At 32.0% G+C, this 20,616-nt stretch overlaps 1 protein-coding gene across 1 annotated transcript; it reads left to right on the forward strand.

Annotated features, from left to right (window-relative positions):
* The first annotated feature begins 1,353 nt into the window (after nt 1-1,353).
* On the forward strand, nt 1,354-16,479 carry LOC124363043 (S-adenosylmethionine decarboxylase proenzyme-like). The gene is given in 7 exon segments (XM_046818107.1): nt 1,354-1,483; nt 4,147-4,253; nt 4,778-4,962; nt 6,892-6,984; nt 10,191-10,304; nt 10,306-10,347; nt 14,362-16,479. Coding segments are annotated over 7 exon segments (705 nt in total). The 5' UTR covers nt 1,354-1,460; the 3' UTR covers nt 14,503-16,479.
* The last annotated feature ends 4,137 nt before the right edge of the window (nt 16,480-20,616 follow it).

Consider the following 20,616-nt stretch of genomic DNA (forward strand, 5'->3'; position numbering starts at 1 on the left):
TACACAGGACAGCACTTTTCTCCAAGAAACCTTGCTACGCTGGGGCAAAGCTGTTCAACTTACTTCCTCAAGACTTCAAAAATTGTGACACCAAAACCTTAAAAAGAAGACTGCTAAATTGGCTCAAAGACAGATCCATCTACACCCTTGACGAGTTCAAGACTTCAATAAACAGTTTTCATTAAAACATGACATGTAATGTAAATTATTTCATATTGTAATACTTTGACACCTATTCTTTTCTTGATGAAATTGAATAAAGTTTTCTGATTTCTGATTTCTGATTTCTGATTTCTGATACACTAAAACTTTGATGTACGCAGACGACACAACTTTAATCCTCGACAACCATTCTCCTGAAAATCTGTGCCTGAATGCTTATATTGCTGTCCAATATGGCATATCAATATTGTGATGGAAACGACTTAGTGGTGAACCCCTCCAAAACTAGCCAATTAGGATTTGGAAGAAGATCAGGGCAAATAAACTCCTTACCAGAAGTGAACTTAGTTGACCAAACCAAATTCCTTGGGGTTTTAGTTGACTCTAACTTATCTTGGACCCCTCATATTGACCAGCTATGTAACAGACTGAACTCAAGCTTGTATGCCCTCAAGCAGATCAAAGCTATCGGAGATCTGACTACTGCACGTACTGCCTACTTCGCTCTGTTTGAGACACACATAAGATATGGACTGGCTGTATGGGGGAGGAACCTCAAAAACCAACATGAACAGAATTCTAATCCTCCAAAAAAAGGCAATTAGAATCCTTGCAAAACCTTCATCCCCTGGAAAGCTGCAGAGAGGCCTTTCCAACCCTAAATATCTTGACTGTGACAGCTCTCTATATCCAAGAACTCGTGATGTACGTGGACGGAGAAAACCTTACAAGGCTTGAAGACATTCACTACTACAACACACGCAACTCAACAATGTACCAACTTCCCACTCACCACTTAACGCAGTATGAGAAGAAACCGACCTACATGGGAAGAAAGCTGAGCAACTGCCTACCAACAGAAATACGGACGAAGAAGGGAAAAGAACTGAAGACTGCACTCTGGAAACTACTCTCTCAACGGGCCATCTATACACTTCAAGAATTCTATCTGGATGTCTCAAACTATCAGACAAATCATGAATTTTGATGCTATCGATTATTATTATCACATAAATGTAATAACTTACTTTTTGACACTATCTCTGTACTTGATGTATATGAATAAAGAAACTTTTGACTTTGACTTTGACTTAAGCATAAATCTCTCAGACTTTGGTGTTCCACATTGCTCTCTTCATGTATTGGTAAATGAATATGTATTACAAATCTGAAGTGACACCATTGTGTTTCCAGTGAAAGCAGCTTGTTTGTGGCCCGTCGCCGCTTCATCCTGAAGACGTGTGGAACGACCACACCATTGCAGTGTCTGACGCCACTCATGCTGCTAGTGGAAAACTATGCAGGATTTGACCAAGTTGAGGTATGTGTTATTATGTAATCTGTTTATAATATTGTACTAATTATAAGCTACAGTTAGTACTCACTTAACCATGCTCCATATAACTTGAACGCTATAATTCATTTTTCCATAATCTTGGAGGAAAGATTAAAATTAGTCAGTTTGGCTCTCCTCTTATGAAATCATTTATGCTGATACAAAAGCATTAATGATATTTTAATGCATAAATGCTTAGGGCATGGAGTGAGTTTAATTGTAGTTTAATATTTTATAATATCAATTGTATATTCTTGTTGGAAATTGTATTGTTTCTAATTAGACTGGATATTATCCTGATTCGCTCTAAATTTGAATTGAATCTTGAGATAAAAATTTTTAAGTAGCAGTATGAAATTTTAACATTTCAGAGTGGTTCTCAATTTAACTGCTCTCTCTCGCTTCTTAGAATTTCACTATGGTGAAGAGGATTTGGAAGCAACACAAAATACTATAACCATACCAACATCCTCCAGTGATTCACTCATATATGTTAGTGGTATTTAAAAAGAGCAGGCAAATTTTCCACATCATGGGACAAATAGCTACCCTTCCAATAATAGTATGGATCCATTTTGGGGTGTATGTTTCTTCTTGGAAGTCTTAGTTTCACCTTAAACATCAATCATAAAATTCTTCACATTGAACTTTCTGGCCTTTAAATTTAATTTATAGGATGTCTTTATTTCTCCATAAGATTTGATGTTACTAAGTTTATACAGTGTATAGAAAATGAAATAGTTTGTGATGAAAAGTATGAATCAGACTAGAACAATTAAGAATGTTGGAGTGGAACTGAGGTCTCTCTTGTTCAGGTAATGACAATCCTTGGTTATGTGAGGCTACTATTTCTCTCTCTCTCTCTCTCTCGCACACACTCACTACTCCCCTAAATATAGATTCGCTATAATTGGAAACTTCCGCAAAGACCTTAGTAGTTTCATTGCGTACTTCCCAAACAAACACATGGTTAATTATTCGGAGTGCTATTTTACTTATAGATGATTCATCCATTTTTTTTACTACTTCTTAACTGTTTTTTAATAATGAAATTCAGTATCAACAACTTTGGAAAATCACTTTACACAAAAACAAATTCCAGTAAACAAAATATGTATTGAGTGTATTGGTTTGTGGCTATAAATTTCCTGAGTTTCAAGTAAAAATATTAAAAAAATTTGTGTCTGCAAAAACTCTGCAATAAAAAATTAAGGAGAAAATTTGTTTTATAGTTTAACATTTTCATTGAGCCGTACCTCGTGGCCACCAGAACACTACATTCTTAAAAATTAATTTAAGTTTCAAAGTAATTAAAATTTTTATATCTATTATATAAAAATGAAACTGTTCGTGTGTAACAGCATCACTCACAAACGGCTGGACGGATTCGCCTAATTTTTTTTTTTAATTTGTTCGTCTTGATCTGTAGAAGGTTATAGGATACTTTTTATCCCTTTCCCGATTCAGGATTCCGCCCCACTGGTTACAGAAATACCCGTAAGAAATGCATTGCAGCAAACATATGTTATTAAGTGAAAGAGTCTTTTCAAATTTTTAATCAGCTGTTCTTTGTAAACATATATAATGCGACAAAAAATATATTTATATATTTAATTACTACACTTATAGTTTTAAAGCATAGAGTAAGCTTAAGAGAAACGACAAATTTTGTTTAAACTGTTTCTGCAATCACTGTTAAACATAGACTTTACTATCCAGATAATACAATTCAAATTTGACGTAAAAATTCACCTTTAACTGCAATATTTATTTAATATAAACCATGCTCATGCTTGATCAGAAGAGCAATGCAGATATCATAATTACTATCTTACGTTGGCTACAAATATAAAGAATGTTATAAAATCAACCTTAGTTGTTTTTTTTTTTTTGACAGAAGTATCAGGAATGTGGTACATACCTTCATAATGCGCCCAAGAAGCTCACGAAGGAACGACTATCAATTATCTCAGCAATGTTTAGAATGTGATAGAAAATGAATAAGTGAATATAGTGTACTGTTTTCAACGGGAAATTGCGTGCGAAGCCGCGGGAAACTTATTGAAATGCGCAGCAAAGCGCGCCGGGTCCGCTAGTTATGACATAAAAACATATATTTCTAATTTTAATTCATTTTATTTCAATTTATTTTTCATAATTCCTAAGTTTTCAGCAAATTCCAATTAAATTTTTGCTTAACAATTGAAATTTAAAAGAAATGTAATAGATAAATTGAATTGTAAACCAGTATAAAATGATTATATTGTGTGCTGCAGATAATATGGATATTACCTATTAGAAAAAGATTTTCTCTATTAATTTATATCTGCACAACTTTTCATACCGTTAAAATAAATAAATAATTAGTGAATAATCGTATTCATTGATTAACTCCCATTATAACACAGGAATTTTAATTTGTACAGTGACTTTCCCATAAACTGAGTTTCAGGCATTGTATTATTATTTCAACTTAGTCTCTTAACTTGTATAATATCAGTAATGATTCTGCAAGGACACAACAACGATGAAAATGTATATCAAATTTCCAGGGAAAATATTATAAATAATATTACTAACAAGCTGAGAAGTACTTTTAACATTCTCTAAGTATTTAATAGTTTTGACCTCTTGCTATTATTTTTCAGGATGTTTTTTTATTCACGCAAAAACTTTAAACGTCCTGATCTACAGAAAAATCCCCATCGTAGTTTTGAAAAGGAAGTTGCTCTTTTGGATTCGTTTTTCGCTAATGGTAAGTACAGTGTATGGTTTGCATTTTTTATAACTTTTGATATAACTTAAACTATATTTAGTGGGATTGATTTTGATCTATCCAATTGTAGAAATCCTTTTGTTGGTTTTTAGGCTGTGTTGTCTGCCCAATCTGCAATATTGGCTTTTTCTTTAACAGTGTTTTAGACCTATAAATAGAAACATTTTAATTTTGAAAATGGATATATAAAATCCAGATTTTTTTACTGGTAGTTTTATTGTGTAGTAAAATTTTCTGTATTCCTCTACAGATAGTTTTATATAGTACGTAATTTATATATCTATGGAAAAACAACATACAGATATGCGATACTTAATTTATTATATCTTGATATACTTTGTAATTAAAAATTTAATTATTGGACTCCTTTTGTCCATAGAGCCAAAACCATTGTAGAAGTACTGAAATTGTTTCGGGCTGATAGCTAAAAAACTTAAATTGATCTCGTGAATTAAGTTTGTTTTTTTTTTCTGGAATAAAAGGATTGATCTCTGTTGTAACAGGTGGGACAGCATATTGCTTGGGCTCACCAGCGCGAGACTGCTGGTATCTCTACACCTTGAACCCTCCTAATCCCCATCCTCCCCAGCCTGACCAGACGCTGGAGGTGCTCATGACCGATCTGGACCCTCAGGTCATGAAGATCTTCACTCAGGAGGGCTCCTCCTCCGCCGCAGACGCTACTCAGGTAGTTATTATAACCGGTTATACTCAATCCCTTACAAATATTGACCTTTTAATAACTCATCCCATTTTTTGCAGTCCTAAGGTATTATTTAGTGGAACATGAGTTAAATATAGTTTTTAAAGATACACATTTTTTGGATTTGGATCTTTTATAATAATAATAGATTTGATTTGTAAAGGTAGTATCAGTCAACACTACCTGAGCTTGTTTAAATTTCTCCTAATAAAATAGTCATAATCTACTAATGTGCGTTACATTTGTGTTTTATTGTTTGTAAAACTATCGTTTATCACATATTTTAAATAAATTTGAAATCTATGCTATTTTGTGATATGTTTGAAATGTAACAGGACTCTGCTGTTCTCTCTTTTACTCAACATCAAAAGTTGTATTAATACTTTTTTGTACATTTTTCTGAATTGTTTTGTTTAAAAAAATTGTATTGTTATGTTTACCATTATTTACATCATAACAAACTAATCTCAATTTCTTTGCTATTGCTTATAAGTAAGTACTGTAACGATATTTTCCAAAAAATTGTAATGCACATGTACATAGATATTTAGATAGGCATGTAAAAAATAATACAAAATTACTTGTGAATATAAAATAGGCTAAAACATAAAAAAATAAACTGTATGTTAGAACCTGAATATTATATAAATAGGAAAATTAACAGTTTTATTTGTTTTTATAGTATTTTTTTAATCTTTATAATTTTAATTGGAATCATCCACATTAAAAACAAAATATTGATGTTAGGCGTGCGAGTTGACTGGGTATGAACAGAATACCTAAGGGGATAATCAGGTAGAAGTTAAGAAGTTGTTTGTGGCCAGCAAAATATAAGAAAACAAAAATGGGAAGGTAACTAGTACCCACAACATGGTTTCAGTCAATTATGGATCTCTTAATCAGTCCAATTCCCATACCAGGATGGATGGATATACAATCTGGCCTCCTCAGCTCTGGTGGTCATTTGGTTGGCTTGCAGTACCCTGGTGTGATTCCCCTTAACAGACATCGAAACATTCGATTTGTGACTTGTCATATCTCAGAGTAGACTCAACATTTTGCACTAGATTTTTTTATACATGGCAAATTGAATTGAATTAAACTTTTGTGGTGTAAAAAAACACTCAGTCCAGAAACTAACCTAAGTGGATGATCAGTAAACACAAAGTTTATCACTGCTTTCCAATCCTATCAAATTGTAGGCCTCTCTTTTTAGAGACGAACAATTACTCTTGGTGTACAGTAGTTTTTTATAACAACTGATACAGGGTTGATCTCCTTGTAGTATTCTTTGTCTTAATTGCAAAGAAAGCAGTTCAAAAAGTATGCAGTAAAAATTTTACTATTTCTGAATTTTTTTTTTCAGAAAATCTTAAATTCTTTTAGGACATCACTTTTCCTACATATAGATTTTACAAATAGAGACGTTTTGAGTGCAAGAAATCCGCGTCTCAACCCACTTGGAATGTGTAAACTGTTGCAATGAATAGAGATTACAGCTACTAGATAGCAATTACACTTTCAGCAATTAACATTGGTGGCTGAGATAAGTGGAAAATTATGCACTTTGTTAGGCAAATCCCTCTACAGACACCCAACTCTGAATTATCTGATGAACCCACTTTAGCTATGCAAACAAAGGACGATCATCAGTGTAATTCAGAAAATTGAATCATGTGTTTTCAATTCAAACACTCATCATATTGTGTCAATGATTACTGCTGTTCTACACATCATGTATTACAAAACAGTTCTTATCTAAGACTATTCTTGAAAAAAATTTACTTGTGGATTTAATTGTTATTGTGTATATATTTTAACAGTGATGAAAATAAATTTTTATCAACAGTGGTTCATCCATAGAAACAATTATTGCACAATGCGCTTCAAGTTGTTTTGTCTGCTCTTTTTCAGAAATCTGGTATTGATTTGATCATTCCGCAGATGGCAATAGACGATTATTTGTTTGAGCCATGTGGCTATTCAATGAACGGGATTGCCAAAAATGTAAGTACCATGTCACTGGGAGTGTGTTGGAATTGTGTTAAATGTGTTAATTAGTTTCAGTTAGTGATAAGATAACAGATTAGTCAATCCCACTACTGCCCATAAAGCTACTTTATTGTTGTTTCAAATCATTTAAATTTACATTCTAATGCATCACCCAACAAATATCCTCTGATAATATTTTGAACAAAAAATAATTTAAATAAATTGTAAATCAAACTTGCCTATTTAGTCTTTACGTTTTTATTGTACAGAAAACCATTTATTATCAAATTTTATTTAAGGATATTTGTTCACCATGCTATTTTTTATTTATTTTTTGTAGAAATCTTTTTTTATCTTGCCTTAATACTGAAAATCGACTTTAACCCTTCGCAGACACCCAAAGGTCTGCAAAATAATTTAAGTTTTTTGGCTTGTGACATAAAAAGACATATACCTGTAGAAACACATTTTTCTGATACATTTTGGTGTAAAACTTATATTTGTTATATATGAGTATATTTGTTCAAAATAATTGTTTTGTGATTTTATGACCAAGAAATTTATGCTGATAACGTGACTGCTATGTTGCTAATACACAAAACAAACTTTTCTTAAACATAATAATATAATTTGTATTTTGAGAGTTTTTATATTTTTTCAAATACCTGTATTAAATATGATTTACAAACAGTTTGACACCAAAAATGAATTGTTTTGGTTTTGATCTGATTTTGTGGATATATCCACAAATTGTCTGCTTCAGTCTTTAGCGCATATATTCATATCTGTCTATGAAGGATTAAAACATTAAAAATATAGATTGGTTTTTGACACAACTTTGCATCAACTTTATGCACAATCTAAGTAGCCGGAAGTAGCCTGGAAAATTGTATGTATCCAATTTAATGAAATTTTTAGAAAATGTTTTTAAAAGTATTCTTATTTAAAATTCAGAATTGGAACAATGTTTCACTTTTTTTATGTGCAACAGTGAAAATAATCACCTTATCTAAAAACGAAGTATATTAGTTGGTGTTTGGCTTACCTGTAAGCAAGATAAAACTTGGAGAACTTGAATATGCTAGCAATAATCATTAACTCCGAATTTTTGACAGTGAGACACTCAATGCTAGACAAGTATGTCTAGAATTCATACCAGTACAGGTGCAGGTTATTAACAAACCAATCTTTTTTTTTGATAGTCGATTTTTAATGTTGGAGGATAAACTAAAGATATTTTGACCAAAAATCTTCACCCAGTAAAAATCACAACTCCTGTATGTCTGTAGACACCTCATTATCCTTATAAAGATGCCTGATGATATCTCTGGTTCAGCCCACAAGGTTCAGAGATTGGTACAATGTGAAAGTATGGGGTGTACATCGAGGAGGGGTTTCTTCGATGTACCATTGTTGGTCTCAAGGGTATTTGGAATTTGTGAAACGTCGGGATTTGATTCATTGAGACTCTGGAATGGTGCTTTTCCACCACTACAGTAGACTCTTCCCAACACTATTCTCTATTGCACAACTTTCTTTAAAACATATATATTCTCTAACCTCCTTGAAATCACTGTAACACTTAATATTAAAAGTACAACTTTTATTTATTTTTAAAACTTAATTAGGACAGGGTTTTCCTGATTCAGGTCAAAACTTAATCTTCTATAGCAAGTCTTTTTGAAAACTCAACCTTTATACTACGAGTTTAAACTCGGTAGTACGTTTTTCACATATTTTAACCTTTATAGTACAAGTTCACTCTTTCCAGTCCGTATTTTCAACTGTTAAGTGGTATGCATTTTTGAAGGAAACGTTATCTTGTCTTGAGATTTAGGTACATATGAAATTTCTCTCCTCCCCGACACAAAAGAGTCATGTGAATTACAGTAGTCAGTAGCAACATATAGTGGTTGTGTCTGTTGTCAAATATTTTTTTGACAAAATACAGTACAGTAGCTAAGGAAAAAATTCATATTATCATTACTTATCTTGTTTTTTTTTTTATAATTGTTATAGTATTAATTTGTGGGTAAGCTATTAAATTGTTTTGTTTATGAACACGAGTTGAATTAGAAATCTTGTTAAAGCAATAACGTGTACTGTACACTGCTGCATTGTAAATTTAGTTTTTGGAACAAAACTTGTTAGTGAGGGTTGATCCAAAATGCAAAATGCACTTGCTATAAAGGTGGTTTAGATAAACCCATATGACCTTGATTGCGTAACTTTAAGTCCTAATAGCATGAATCTCAATTAGAAGAGTCCCTCGATAAGAAGAATGTTTCCCAAATCCCCTTGAGTCTCTTGCTATCGAGATTTACTGTATTACTGACTGCAAATTATTTGGGGGCTTGTTGAAATCCAAGGGTGTCTTTGAAAGCCCTTTTAAATTTTGGGTGCGTTGTCGATACTATTGCAGATCATTACTTTTAAACACTGAATTCCGCTAAACGTTACAAAACATTTGTACCAATAGAACTTGGTTGGGCAGGCCCAATTTATTATTCAACTGTTTGATCATGTTTTGTTGCAATTCACTGTTCATTTTATCTGGCTGTTGCACAGTGTTGTACAACTCTTTGACGAAACTATAGAAACAAGAAACAACAAATAAGTTCTGAAGACAAAGTTGGAGTGCGAAGACAACTATTATCTTGTAGAGATCAGGTTCTCTCTGAGAAGAAATGAAGAAAATGAGAAGATTTTAATAGTGTTTTGAGAATCAAAACAAAATGTTTTGGAATTGGAATAATATACATCAACATTTTTACCATTAACTAAAACATTGAAGATGAGCAAAAATGTTAGATTGAAACGTTTGCTGAGGCGTATTGCTGTGAAGATGTACAAAAAGGACTTGAAATTGGTTTGTTCCGCCAAAAAGTATGTTCCGTCATTTTTCCATAAATTCCTTTTCATTATTATCATTACATACTTATTTTTATCTTGAGCATGTTACCATTATCATCCTCTGATTTAAAAAAAAATATGTTTTGTTTCATTCTGGTAAGAAGGTACTCTATTAATGAGATAGAAAATGTAACATACATAAGTAAACTACATAAGTGATAATAAGATGGGGATAATGTTAAATTAATTTCTTTAAAATACTTGTTTCTTTATAATGACACAAATTTTATTTAACTTTCCTTTGACTATATTTGATAGCTTCTTTCATAATGAAATCTGTTAGATAGTAACTGACGTGTTCAATGTAGGGCTGCTATATGACAATCCACATCACTCCAGAGAAGGACTTCTCTTACGTCAGTTTCGAGACCAACATGCCCCAGGCCTCGTACCAGCAGTTGATAGAACGTGTGGTGAACACGTTTCCGCCCTGGCAAAGTGGTCATAACAGTATTTGCCAACAAGGTAGGATTGTTTGCTTCTTTATTATGCCAAATTAGAATAATTGTTTGTAATACACATGTTCGGTGTAGTTGTAGTGCACACAGCAAAATTTTAAAATGCGAACGGTTTCTATTCAATCTGTAACATTTTGATCAAATATACAAAAAGTATGGAAATATTGTAGTTTTGCGAATAATAGTTTACTTGAAGCTTGTATGTTCATGTCTATGTTTATGCATTGGCACGCGCCTATACGTGGGCAACAACTGATAGCCTGTAAAACTTTGTTATTCGTCATATTTGTTGTGTATGTAAAACTGTAGATAGATAAACAAAATATTATGGTTTCCGAATAATTTTTTATTTTAAACTTTATCACCTGTTCAGCAGAAACATACGATCGCTAAAATGTATTTACGCAGTACTCTTTGTATTCATATTTAAATATATCCTCTTTAAGAATACATGTGGGTTTAAATCTCGTATTGTTCTACTGGCTGAGCATTAGCAAAAGATACTACTCGAGGGGGCTGGAAAATGTCATTTCTATCTTTTTGCACAATATCTCAAAAACGAACTGACCTATAGACTGGAAATCTTTCACGGTACTTCATTTCTTTATAAGAAACACTGAGTTTGGCGTTAGATCAATGGGATTTGGCTGAGTGTTAGTGAATATGTTTACATTCGTCTTAAGAGTAACCATGGTGGCAACTTGAAAATCACAGAATAAATAAACAGAGTGCCATCATATGAAATATTAACACATGTAGCCTAACTACCCCTAATATATACCTTTTCTTTTAGTGATTTTGTTTCTAGACTTTTATTGATAGAGTGAACAGGAAAAAAAAAAGAAAAACTAGTGGAAGATTAATGTTAGTCGGTAAAAAGATTTTATTTCAGCTCACTCTTGTGTAGACAATACAGAAACTGAACTTAACGATAATATCTGAAGCACATATCGGCATGAAACTTGTGTAGACAATACAGAAACTGAACTTAACGATAACATCTGAAGCACATATCGGCATGAAAGCATCTTAGATACAAAAATTATAATTTATGACCTAAATTGTTTTTCTTACATTTAAAATTGAACCTCTTTGTTCCACTAACAGTTTTAATAAATAACACTAATTTAACACTTTCGCCCCAGTTGTCTGTGTTACTCTACAACAAGTGTAAAATATTCTTACTATGAAACCATGTGGAGCTGAGAGTGTACAACATTGTGTACTTTAGCTATTGTTATATAACACTTCCAGTCGTAGGCATCTATTTTACTTTACAGTAAATGGTAATATCATTATCATGTATCTTCACGTGGGGCTGATAGTATTAAAGAAGTTAAAAATAAAGATTAAGTGATTTTGGGAAACATTACATGATGATATTATACAGTAATATTACATGTATTCTGTTTCTATCTATAGATAGTAACAGAGGGGTGAATCGGTATGGAAATCAAATCTTGGGCATTTTAACAAAGATAAATCAAACATAAATATAACTCAGCAGTATTTTATTTTTTATGTCTGTAGATAGCACAAAACTGACATTTCTAATGGCATGTAGGTCATGTTGATTCATTGATTTTTTTCACTGTGAGAAATCAGACAATAATAATTTTACATGAACAGTCACGTTAACGCTCTGATTTGTGTGCATAATATATCAGCAACTATTTCTGTACAAGGTCTATACATGGTTTCTTATTATAACAAAAAATAGTACTCCAACAATAAATTGGCAGCTATTCATCATTGATCAACCATTAACAACTTCAACTTCAATTCAATTCAACTTCAATTCAATTTATTCACGAAAAAACATCAAGTTACATGCATTGCTTACACAAAACTACAAAAACCTAAAAAGGTTTGCCTGTAGTCAATACAAACTAATTATTATTTATTTTGATGTGGTTGATCTTCATGAGCAGCTCTAATTAATTTTTGAATAACCAAATGTTGTTCAGTTTACAGTATTAACAGTTAATTCTTACAATAAGTATAAATAAATATATAATAAATTAATAACAAGAAACTATGTAACAAAAATAATAAACTTCAAATCAGCAACAATAAATTATGTACAAAAATAACACGACAACATTTTTAAAAGCCATAACAACACAAACTTCAAAGAATAACAGGACAAACATAACAAACAAATTAAATATTTATAAAGCTTCACAAACGAGAACTGAGCAATTTTAACTGTAATTATAACATCTAACAATACTTCTAAATTTTTTAACAATGTAACAAATCAAAACAATACAATAATTTATATACAATAGTAACTTATTTCAAACAACAGTGCCAACAACAGTAACAATTTCAAGCTTCAAACATGTATATTTTTTAACATTAAAAACTGCCCTATTTTAACCTTTACTTGTTTATATGTATTACAATTTTGAAGGTCCTCAGGCAACCTATTAAAAAGTGTTGGAATTAATCTCTGCCTGGTTCTTTTACCGTAGCCATTGTTAATCCTTGGCACTACATACAATCTTTTCCTCGAAAAATATTTGTGGATGTTAATAGTCTTATATTCAAGAGAAAAATAAAAATCAACGTAATTAATGAAAAAGAATAATTTTTTGACTGGCAAAGTTTGTGTAATATGAAACACTGTGATCTCCTCTCGTATGCAATGTCTCATATGGTCAGGCAGTATAATTTTCAAAATCCTTCTCTGTAAGTCTTCTACTTGTAGTAACCTTGTGTCTACTGCACTTCCCCATGATCTAATCCCATATCTTATAATTGATTCACATAAAGATGCATATATTAGGTGCAAAGTATTATATGGCAAATATTGTTTTAAATAGTAGAATTTTCCCAGACATAATCTTAGTCGTTGACATATTTTATTAATATGAAAATCCCATTTTAAATGTTTGTCTATTGTTACTCCTAAATAACAAAAGTTCACAACCTGTTCTAACACATCACAACTACAGACATTATCAATATACAAACAATCGTGGAGACAAGAGTATGTATGCAGTTTTATATTAGCTTGGACACTACTTACCCTTGGGGAATGAATATGCATGACTTTTGATTTTTTCCCATTCATAACCAATCCATAATCATGGCACCACACTGTTAACCTGGTAAAGTCATGCTGTAATTGTCTTTCTGCTTCCAATACATTTTCATGGGCCACCACAAGCGCAGCGCAGTGTCATCTGCATACATGTATACTTTTGCATATTTCATCAAATTTGGTATTTCATTCACATATAGTAAATATAGTATTGGCCCCAATATACTTCCCTGTGGTACTCCTGAATTTAGTATTGCTCTTCTGCTATATGTGTCATTGATTTTAACAACTAATTTCCTATTTTCTAAATAACTTCTGAACCAATCTTTCAAATTTCCATTAATTCCATTTTTCTCAAGTACTTTAAGTATTTTGCAATGCTTTAGGGAGTCGAACGCTTTCGAAAAATCAACAAAAGTCATGAGTATGTGTTTTTTTTTCATTTAATGTATTATTTGCAAAATCTGAAAAATCACTTAATCACAAATCAGTCCTTTATCAATGGATAACCGTTGCCACTATTAAAGTTAAATATGAGGTCTTGTTTAACATCTATTCTGTGAAACTAAAAATTGTACATTTAGCAGATTTCCTGTTACTAAGTATTTAAATTGTAACTTGGAATATTTGACCTTCCTTGAACTTTCATCCTATTGTGTAATCTTTATCAAGCCACTGTTGATGCGTCTGGTCTGGACTGATTACAGTAGTTTAGTAAGGCTAGATAACAACCTAATGACAAAAATATTCATTTAATAAAAGATTAATTTGCTTTTACCTTACACATGTGAGAATAAAATTTAAAAAAATTAAATTAAAATAAAATTCATTAAAATGTATTTAAATTACCAACGATTTGTTTTATTAATACTTTTACTATCAAGTATGCTTTAGTACATTAATGTAAAATAACTGTATATAATTTAATTTACTTGTGACAAAATCGCTATACTAGTCCCTTCCAATGTGTAGGAATCGGTGGCCGCAGAGTTTCCCAAGGCCGTGCAACAGATGGCTACGGTGGGAGAGGAGTTGCGTCGCCACGACTTGCAGTATTGTCGTCTCCACAACTACGATCTCACCTTCGCTTTCTACTCCAAGTTCCCGAGCTGAGGGTTTGTGCCGGCCCGCGGCCCCCTCCAGGCCCGGACCCCCACCCCCCTCCCCTCCACTTGCCGGTCCGCCATCCCTAGTCCTTTCGCGAGCCTCCTCTTTGCTTGGTGGCAATACAAAATCTCCTGAATGAACCTGAAAGCTTTAGATATCTTAAGGAATGGTCACTTTTGCTGGGAACACTTATGACGTTTAAGTTGTTTTAATTATCGTTGAGTTTTCTGCTGATACCCTTGTTTCGTCTGTTTGGTTCACCTATGAGGGTGTCGCTGTCAGAAGTCAACACAAGCTTCACGTCAGAACTGCAACTTCCTGTCAAACATTTCTGTCTTAACGATACAAATATATTTTGTAGCTCATCAAGAGTATAATTTTAGTAATATATTTAATTTAAAGCATTACTCAAAAAATGTATAATTTGTTTTTCTAAGAAACTAAATCCAAAACATAATAATAATAGTAAATTGTAAGTCTCATTAATGTAATATTATTATAAATATGATGATAAAAAAAGTTTAAGTCAAAATTAAAATGAAACAACCATGCCTGAAACAAATCTTGAGTTCTGAATTGTGATGTTTTCCATCACTTAAATGAAAAGCCGTTGAAAACTTAGGGCTTTTACGTTTGGATTGTCATTTACACTATTATTACTTTAACAGTAGTAATACTGAGATTTGGGCCATGTTTTACCTTCGAGACAAGACAGGTAGTGACTAAGTTGCTCTATATTAGAGTGAGATTTGTCTGTTAGCAGACTGTCATGTCACTGGGGCACAATTTGCCAGTAACCCACCTTTAGTTTGTGTTAGATGAGTATTTGTTAACTCACAAACCATCATGTGCAATATTCAGTCAGTAGTTGTGATTCTATTTTAAATTATTTTGTCGTAGAATTGTCTCAATTTTTTTTATTTTTAGCTATTACAATGGTTTCTCTTTAAATTTATTCCAGACTGAATATAGCACATAGTAGAGTGTGTGCCATTCATCAGTGCATTTCGTTCAGTTCATGGTGCTAAGTTCCACTCAAAACCATTTCAAAGTCCGCATTGAGCAGATGTTGTGACTGTCTCAGTGCTTTAGAATAAGGTACAGTGACAAAGTTTGTTAAAGTTTTTGTGCTGGTGTGAATGCAGCGTTTATTGAAACTTTAAAACCCCCAAATTTATTGGATCCTCTACGGGCTTGATTAATCTTTCTTTTTCAAAATTCAGCTATTAAGTTAGTCATATTCCGATTCATTAAATCTCTTGGATAACGTGTAATCTAAATCAAACCCGTGTGAGATCCAGTTTTTGTATCTAAACGGAATCAATAAGTGAACTCGATTTGAACGAGTCGTTCCAAATTATTGTGGTCCAACGATTGTTATCAAGTGCTGCATCCATTCCTGTGGTAGATCTGTGATGTTGATAACTAAGGCTGTCACTTTGTGTTTGTATTAGTTATAGTTTAGGATATTCTATTGACTTTTTACTTTGTTTAGTGAGGTTTTTGTGCCCAAGCAAAGAGAAGAATCTGTTGTCTTCCTGTTTGTGCACACTAGTGTTGATTTGTAGTTTTTATACATTTACAACCAGTATTCTTGTTTTATTTTCTGATTAGTTATTTTATCTTGTTTTTTACTTTGCAAAGTTTATACGGTTTTACTTTTAGATAGACAATTATCGCGATACGACTAGGTACATGGCAACTGGTAAGACTGTCAGCCTGATTTATTGTAATCCTTAGTAGTTTTTTTAGATTTGTGTCGGATTGTTATTAATTTCCTATATTTGTGTTTAATGTAAGTTCGTGGAGGAGGATCATGTTTGAGTTTTTCTTGTTCAAGTGTTGTTCATACAGGGTCTTGAAGTGATTGGATATACTATACAGTACATGTTGTAGCCACCTCTGTCTAGAGCACCTATTGTAACAGCTGTTCATCCCCTGTCCGCACTATATACAAATTATCAATAAATATATGGTATAGCACTCTTGGTGTTTTTCTCTCCTGTCTATCATTGTAGTGACAAGTATGACAATTTACCGCACCATCAGCATTATCTACAATTGAATCTTGACCTTATATGATAAAAGTTCATAGAGGCATATGATACAAACCATGTATATGTAATAATACCTGGTATTTTCTAAATTTACTCTAATTAACAATAAACTGGGGTATTCAATAGTTTGAAATTGAAACTATTCTGTTTTGCTTATTGTTTGATCTTAAAAAGCCGAACCAACTTAAGACCAGACTGATTCCTTCAATAGGAAGAACGAAATATGAGATCTAGTACCTAGTCTTTAGTCTAGTTATTTCATTGCATTATTAGTTTACGTGGTGTAGCAATAACGTTTAATTTAAAATCAAAATATTTAGTTTCATTCTATGTCTATAGATGCAATATAAATAATTAATAAATAAATGTGTATTCATTCCATTAAGACATTGTACAATAATTATTACGTCCAAAATAATTTAGAAATAATGCAAATACAGAATTAAACAAATATTATACATCTACATAAAAATGTATTAATATACTGTATTTTTTTAATATAATGACCATAGTAAATAGTTTTCCAAACTTATTTTGAAAGCCGTATGCCGATCAAGACCACGGAACTCACAAAATATTCAACCAATTACAGCTATTCACCTGGTTGACAGAAAACAAGTGGTAATTAAATCACTTTAAAGTGCTGGGATGTTTTGAAGCAAAATACATGGTTTCTTAAACGCTACTTTTTAGATAAAAATATACATTCAAAGATCATGTGTTATTCCACTTTTCTCTAAAAGAGTCTTGATGAATAGTACAATTTTTTTTTCTTTTCGCTTTTTTAGATGGTGAGGTTGTAAATGCGTTTTAAAACCGTTATAAATATTTCAAAATATACAAATTGTTTCAAAATTCATTTTGAACAATAAAAATGTCACTTTAAAGCCTTTTGAACAAAAACTACACACACAAAATATAAAATCTAAAAAAATGTTCTGCACACCAAAATTTGCACGAAGGACACATTTAAAGTAAACACTTCTAAAAAAATATTGGTTTGGATGTACATATAACCTCACAAAAGCTAAATGTCTGTTATAATAATTATGAATAGTAAAAAAATCCTATTATGGTCCTTTTGTTTATGTATATATACATATTTACATTTGACTAAAGAAACTGTCAGAGTCAGATTCTGATTGCTGTGCTACCCTCTTTCTTCTGCCTCCCCATACGGACCTCCTGAAGTGCTCTAAAGCACTGTAGCAACTCATAATAAAATAGAAAATACACACACAAAAAGCAAGAATCTATTGTACAGTGAATAATAACACAAATCAAAACGATACGTCGCGGCGAGCCGAACGATAACTAACCTATACGAAAACTACAACAAAGTACTGCGCGGCGAGCGTGGCAACAGCTGTCAAAATCAGCTGACTGTTATTTTTCATTCTACTCAAAGGCTTACAGAGTAGTGCAAGTGCGTAGAGAAATTTCTCCTACGTTGTACTATGAAAATCACAGAATAATTAAAAAAAAAAAACCGTTTTACGGCAATTTAACAAAAGCGAATAGTAGTGATAGTAGCACTTGGAGGGTTAACAGTCTAATATGCAGGAGTAAACACCCTTAATTCCAGTGTGTCTGCCATTTTATTTGAAGATCCAGTTTTTTACTATAAATGATTCATGATGTTTCAATGTTTCTGTAAACCTTTACAAGTTGTAATTTAAAAAGACACCTGTAACATCTTAGAAGAAGCTTTTCTTTTAGCAGTTATTTCACAAAAACAGGAAGAAAAAAATATTTATAGCAGAAGAAACGTTTCGAACAATTAGAATACTAAATTGGAGTAACAGCTACAGGTGTCACTACTGACCAATTTTCTAAATGTGTATCTGTGTCTCTCTCTGGCACCAAAGCAGAGTTGCTGTAGCCATTTTATGCAATATAGGTTAGTTGAGTGTTGTGTGATTTGTGTGTAATCATCTTGTGTAAGTGTTGTGATTGTCTGTAGTTTTTGTAGATAGTCAACAAAATAAAACTATTTGTTACCATTCATTGTTCTCTTGAAAAAATTGCTCCCCATAGCTTGTCTGAAACTGCATTATTCATTTAGCTTCAGAGTAATAGCTATAATTTATTATTCACAATACATGTTGATTTATAATTAGAGTTACGTAAGCTGGATGGGACTGAAATTAAAAGTGATTCGTAGTTACTATTACTAGGTTCAAGGATAACTTCATGTAACAGAAAAACAATTCTGCTTGTTTATAGTATAAGTACTTCATTGGTTACCAATTGAAAAAAATTTTGAAAACATGAGTTCTGGCTAAAACAAATGCAAATTCCACTTTTAATTTTTTACCACAAATGCATATTGTCAACTAGTCGAACAAAGATACCCTCGAGGGTATCCTGTGAGAGAGATGTTGCATATTTTGTAACTTCAATTTTAATTTACTATAATGGAATAGTGCAAGACCAGATAATGTAGTAATTCCTTTAATTTGCATTTCTATATCATCCCTTACAGTGATGGATATTAGTGTTATGTTAAAAGGTAAACTAAACAATTCAATTAATTGTTATAGCTAGGTCTATGTTTTTAGTTTCAAGGTAAAATTAATATTTTTTGTAGTTATAAATTGTATTTTTACAACTAAAATGAGTTGTTTCCAAAATTTTAAGAAAGATGTTTGACATTTTATTCATTGTTCAACTAATCAAGTATACAAACAAGGAAATTTTTGGCTTTACGTTAAGTAACAATGAGTTAAAATCAATACAAGGTGGTGGACTAGGGATACAGTGTTATTAGTGCCCAGAAAAAGTTAACTTTCTCGTGTTAACAAGACCAACTTACCTGTATTTCTATCAACAACAAACTGGTAAGTCTTTTCACCAAAAACTTTAATAAGAAACTTAAAATGTCACAAGAAATAGGCACATAAAGAAAACGTACAACTGATACAATCTTATTACACTGATTATCTTATTATTAAAAAAATCCAAGCTGATTACACTTATTTTGTATTAAGCTCATTTTAGTAAAAACAATTTACTTTATACTGAATAAACACATTTTAACTTTAAAATACTATGGGCTATTCCATATTTTTACCTATTCGAACTATTCGAAAATAATTCAAGAATCTACAGATCACTAGTAGCATTTGCCCGACAGGCTATGGCTATACATCATAGACAAATCACAGCCAGGTTCGTAATCAGACCGGTTTTTACTTGGGCCTGGGCTGAGCTCTGCCACAAGTTTATTTAAAGTTGCACAATGAGGGAAGACATTCGTTCTTACACTTTATCTGTACGTCTCTCATTGCTGTTATTTATATATTGTGTCTTGTTAATTCTTGTCTAATCTTGTTTATTCTCATTGTTTCGTGCTAATTTATTGCTGTTATTGTTCGTTGTTTTCCATAGTTCAAATCACGGTACACTAATAATTAATTACGTTATTGTCATTCATAGTTTATATCCGTTTCGTCACTTAAATAGTTTATTAATCTTTATTGCTCTATTTGTCACTGTGGTTGTTTACTTTCATTGTTTAATATTATGTTCAAAACTGTAAAAATGGAGATGTCCGTTGAAATGTAAAATAAAATTAAAAAAAAAATAAAAAAATAAAATAAAGTGGGACCCGACGCTGAAATTAGAGAAAATTTACAATAGGCAAAAATGTTAACTTTCCACGTGGGAAATGCTCTATGAGAGTGAAATATTCTGCTATTCAATGTACATGGGAATGCGGTAGCTGGTTCCATTGGAGATGTTTAAATGGAATAGAGGCTGATTTTAAAAATAACTACATAAGCTAACAAAAGAGGAAGTCAATGCCTGGAAGTGCCCAAACTGTGAAATGGGTACTAAAATGACTTGAGCATAGATAAACAGATACATCACCATAACAATCCTCTAAATGGAGTCAACTTATACTCTGATAAGGATGAAAACCTTGAAATGATCAAGGTTCATGAAAAAAATACAAAATACAGACAAACTATGACTGTACAAAGAAACTTCTTTTCCCTTGAACTAGACAAGTTATCAGTAGAGATAAGAGACCTTCAAAAATATCTATAAATAATTATAC

The sequence above is a fragment of the Homalodisca vitripennis genome, chromosome 5 (genome assembly GCF_021130785.1).
Source record: "Homalodisca vitripennis isolate AUS2020 chromosome 5, UT_GWSS_2.1, whole genome shotgun sequence".
Taxonomy (NCBI): Eukaryota; Metazoa; Arthropoda; class Insecta; order Hemiptera; family Cicadellidae; genus Homalodisca; species Homalodisca vitripennis.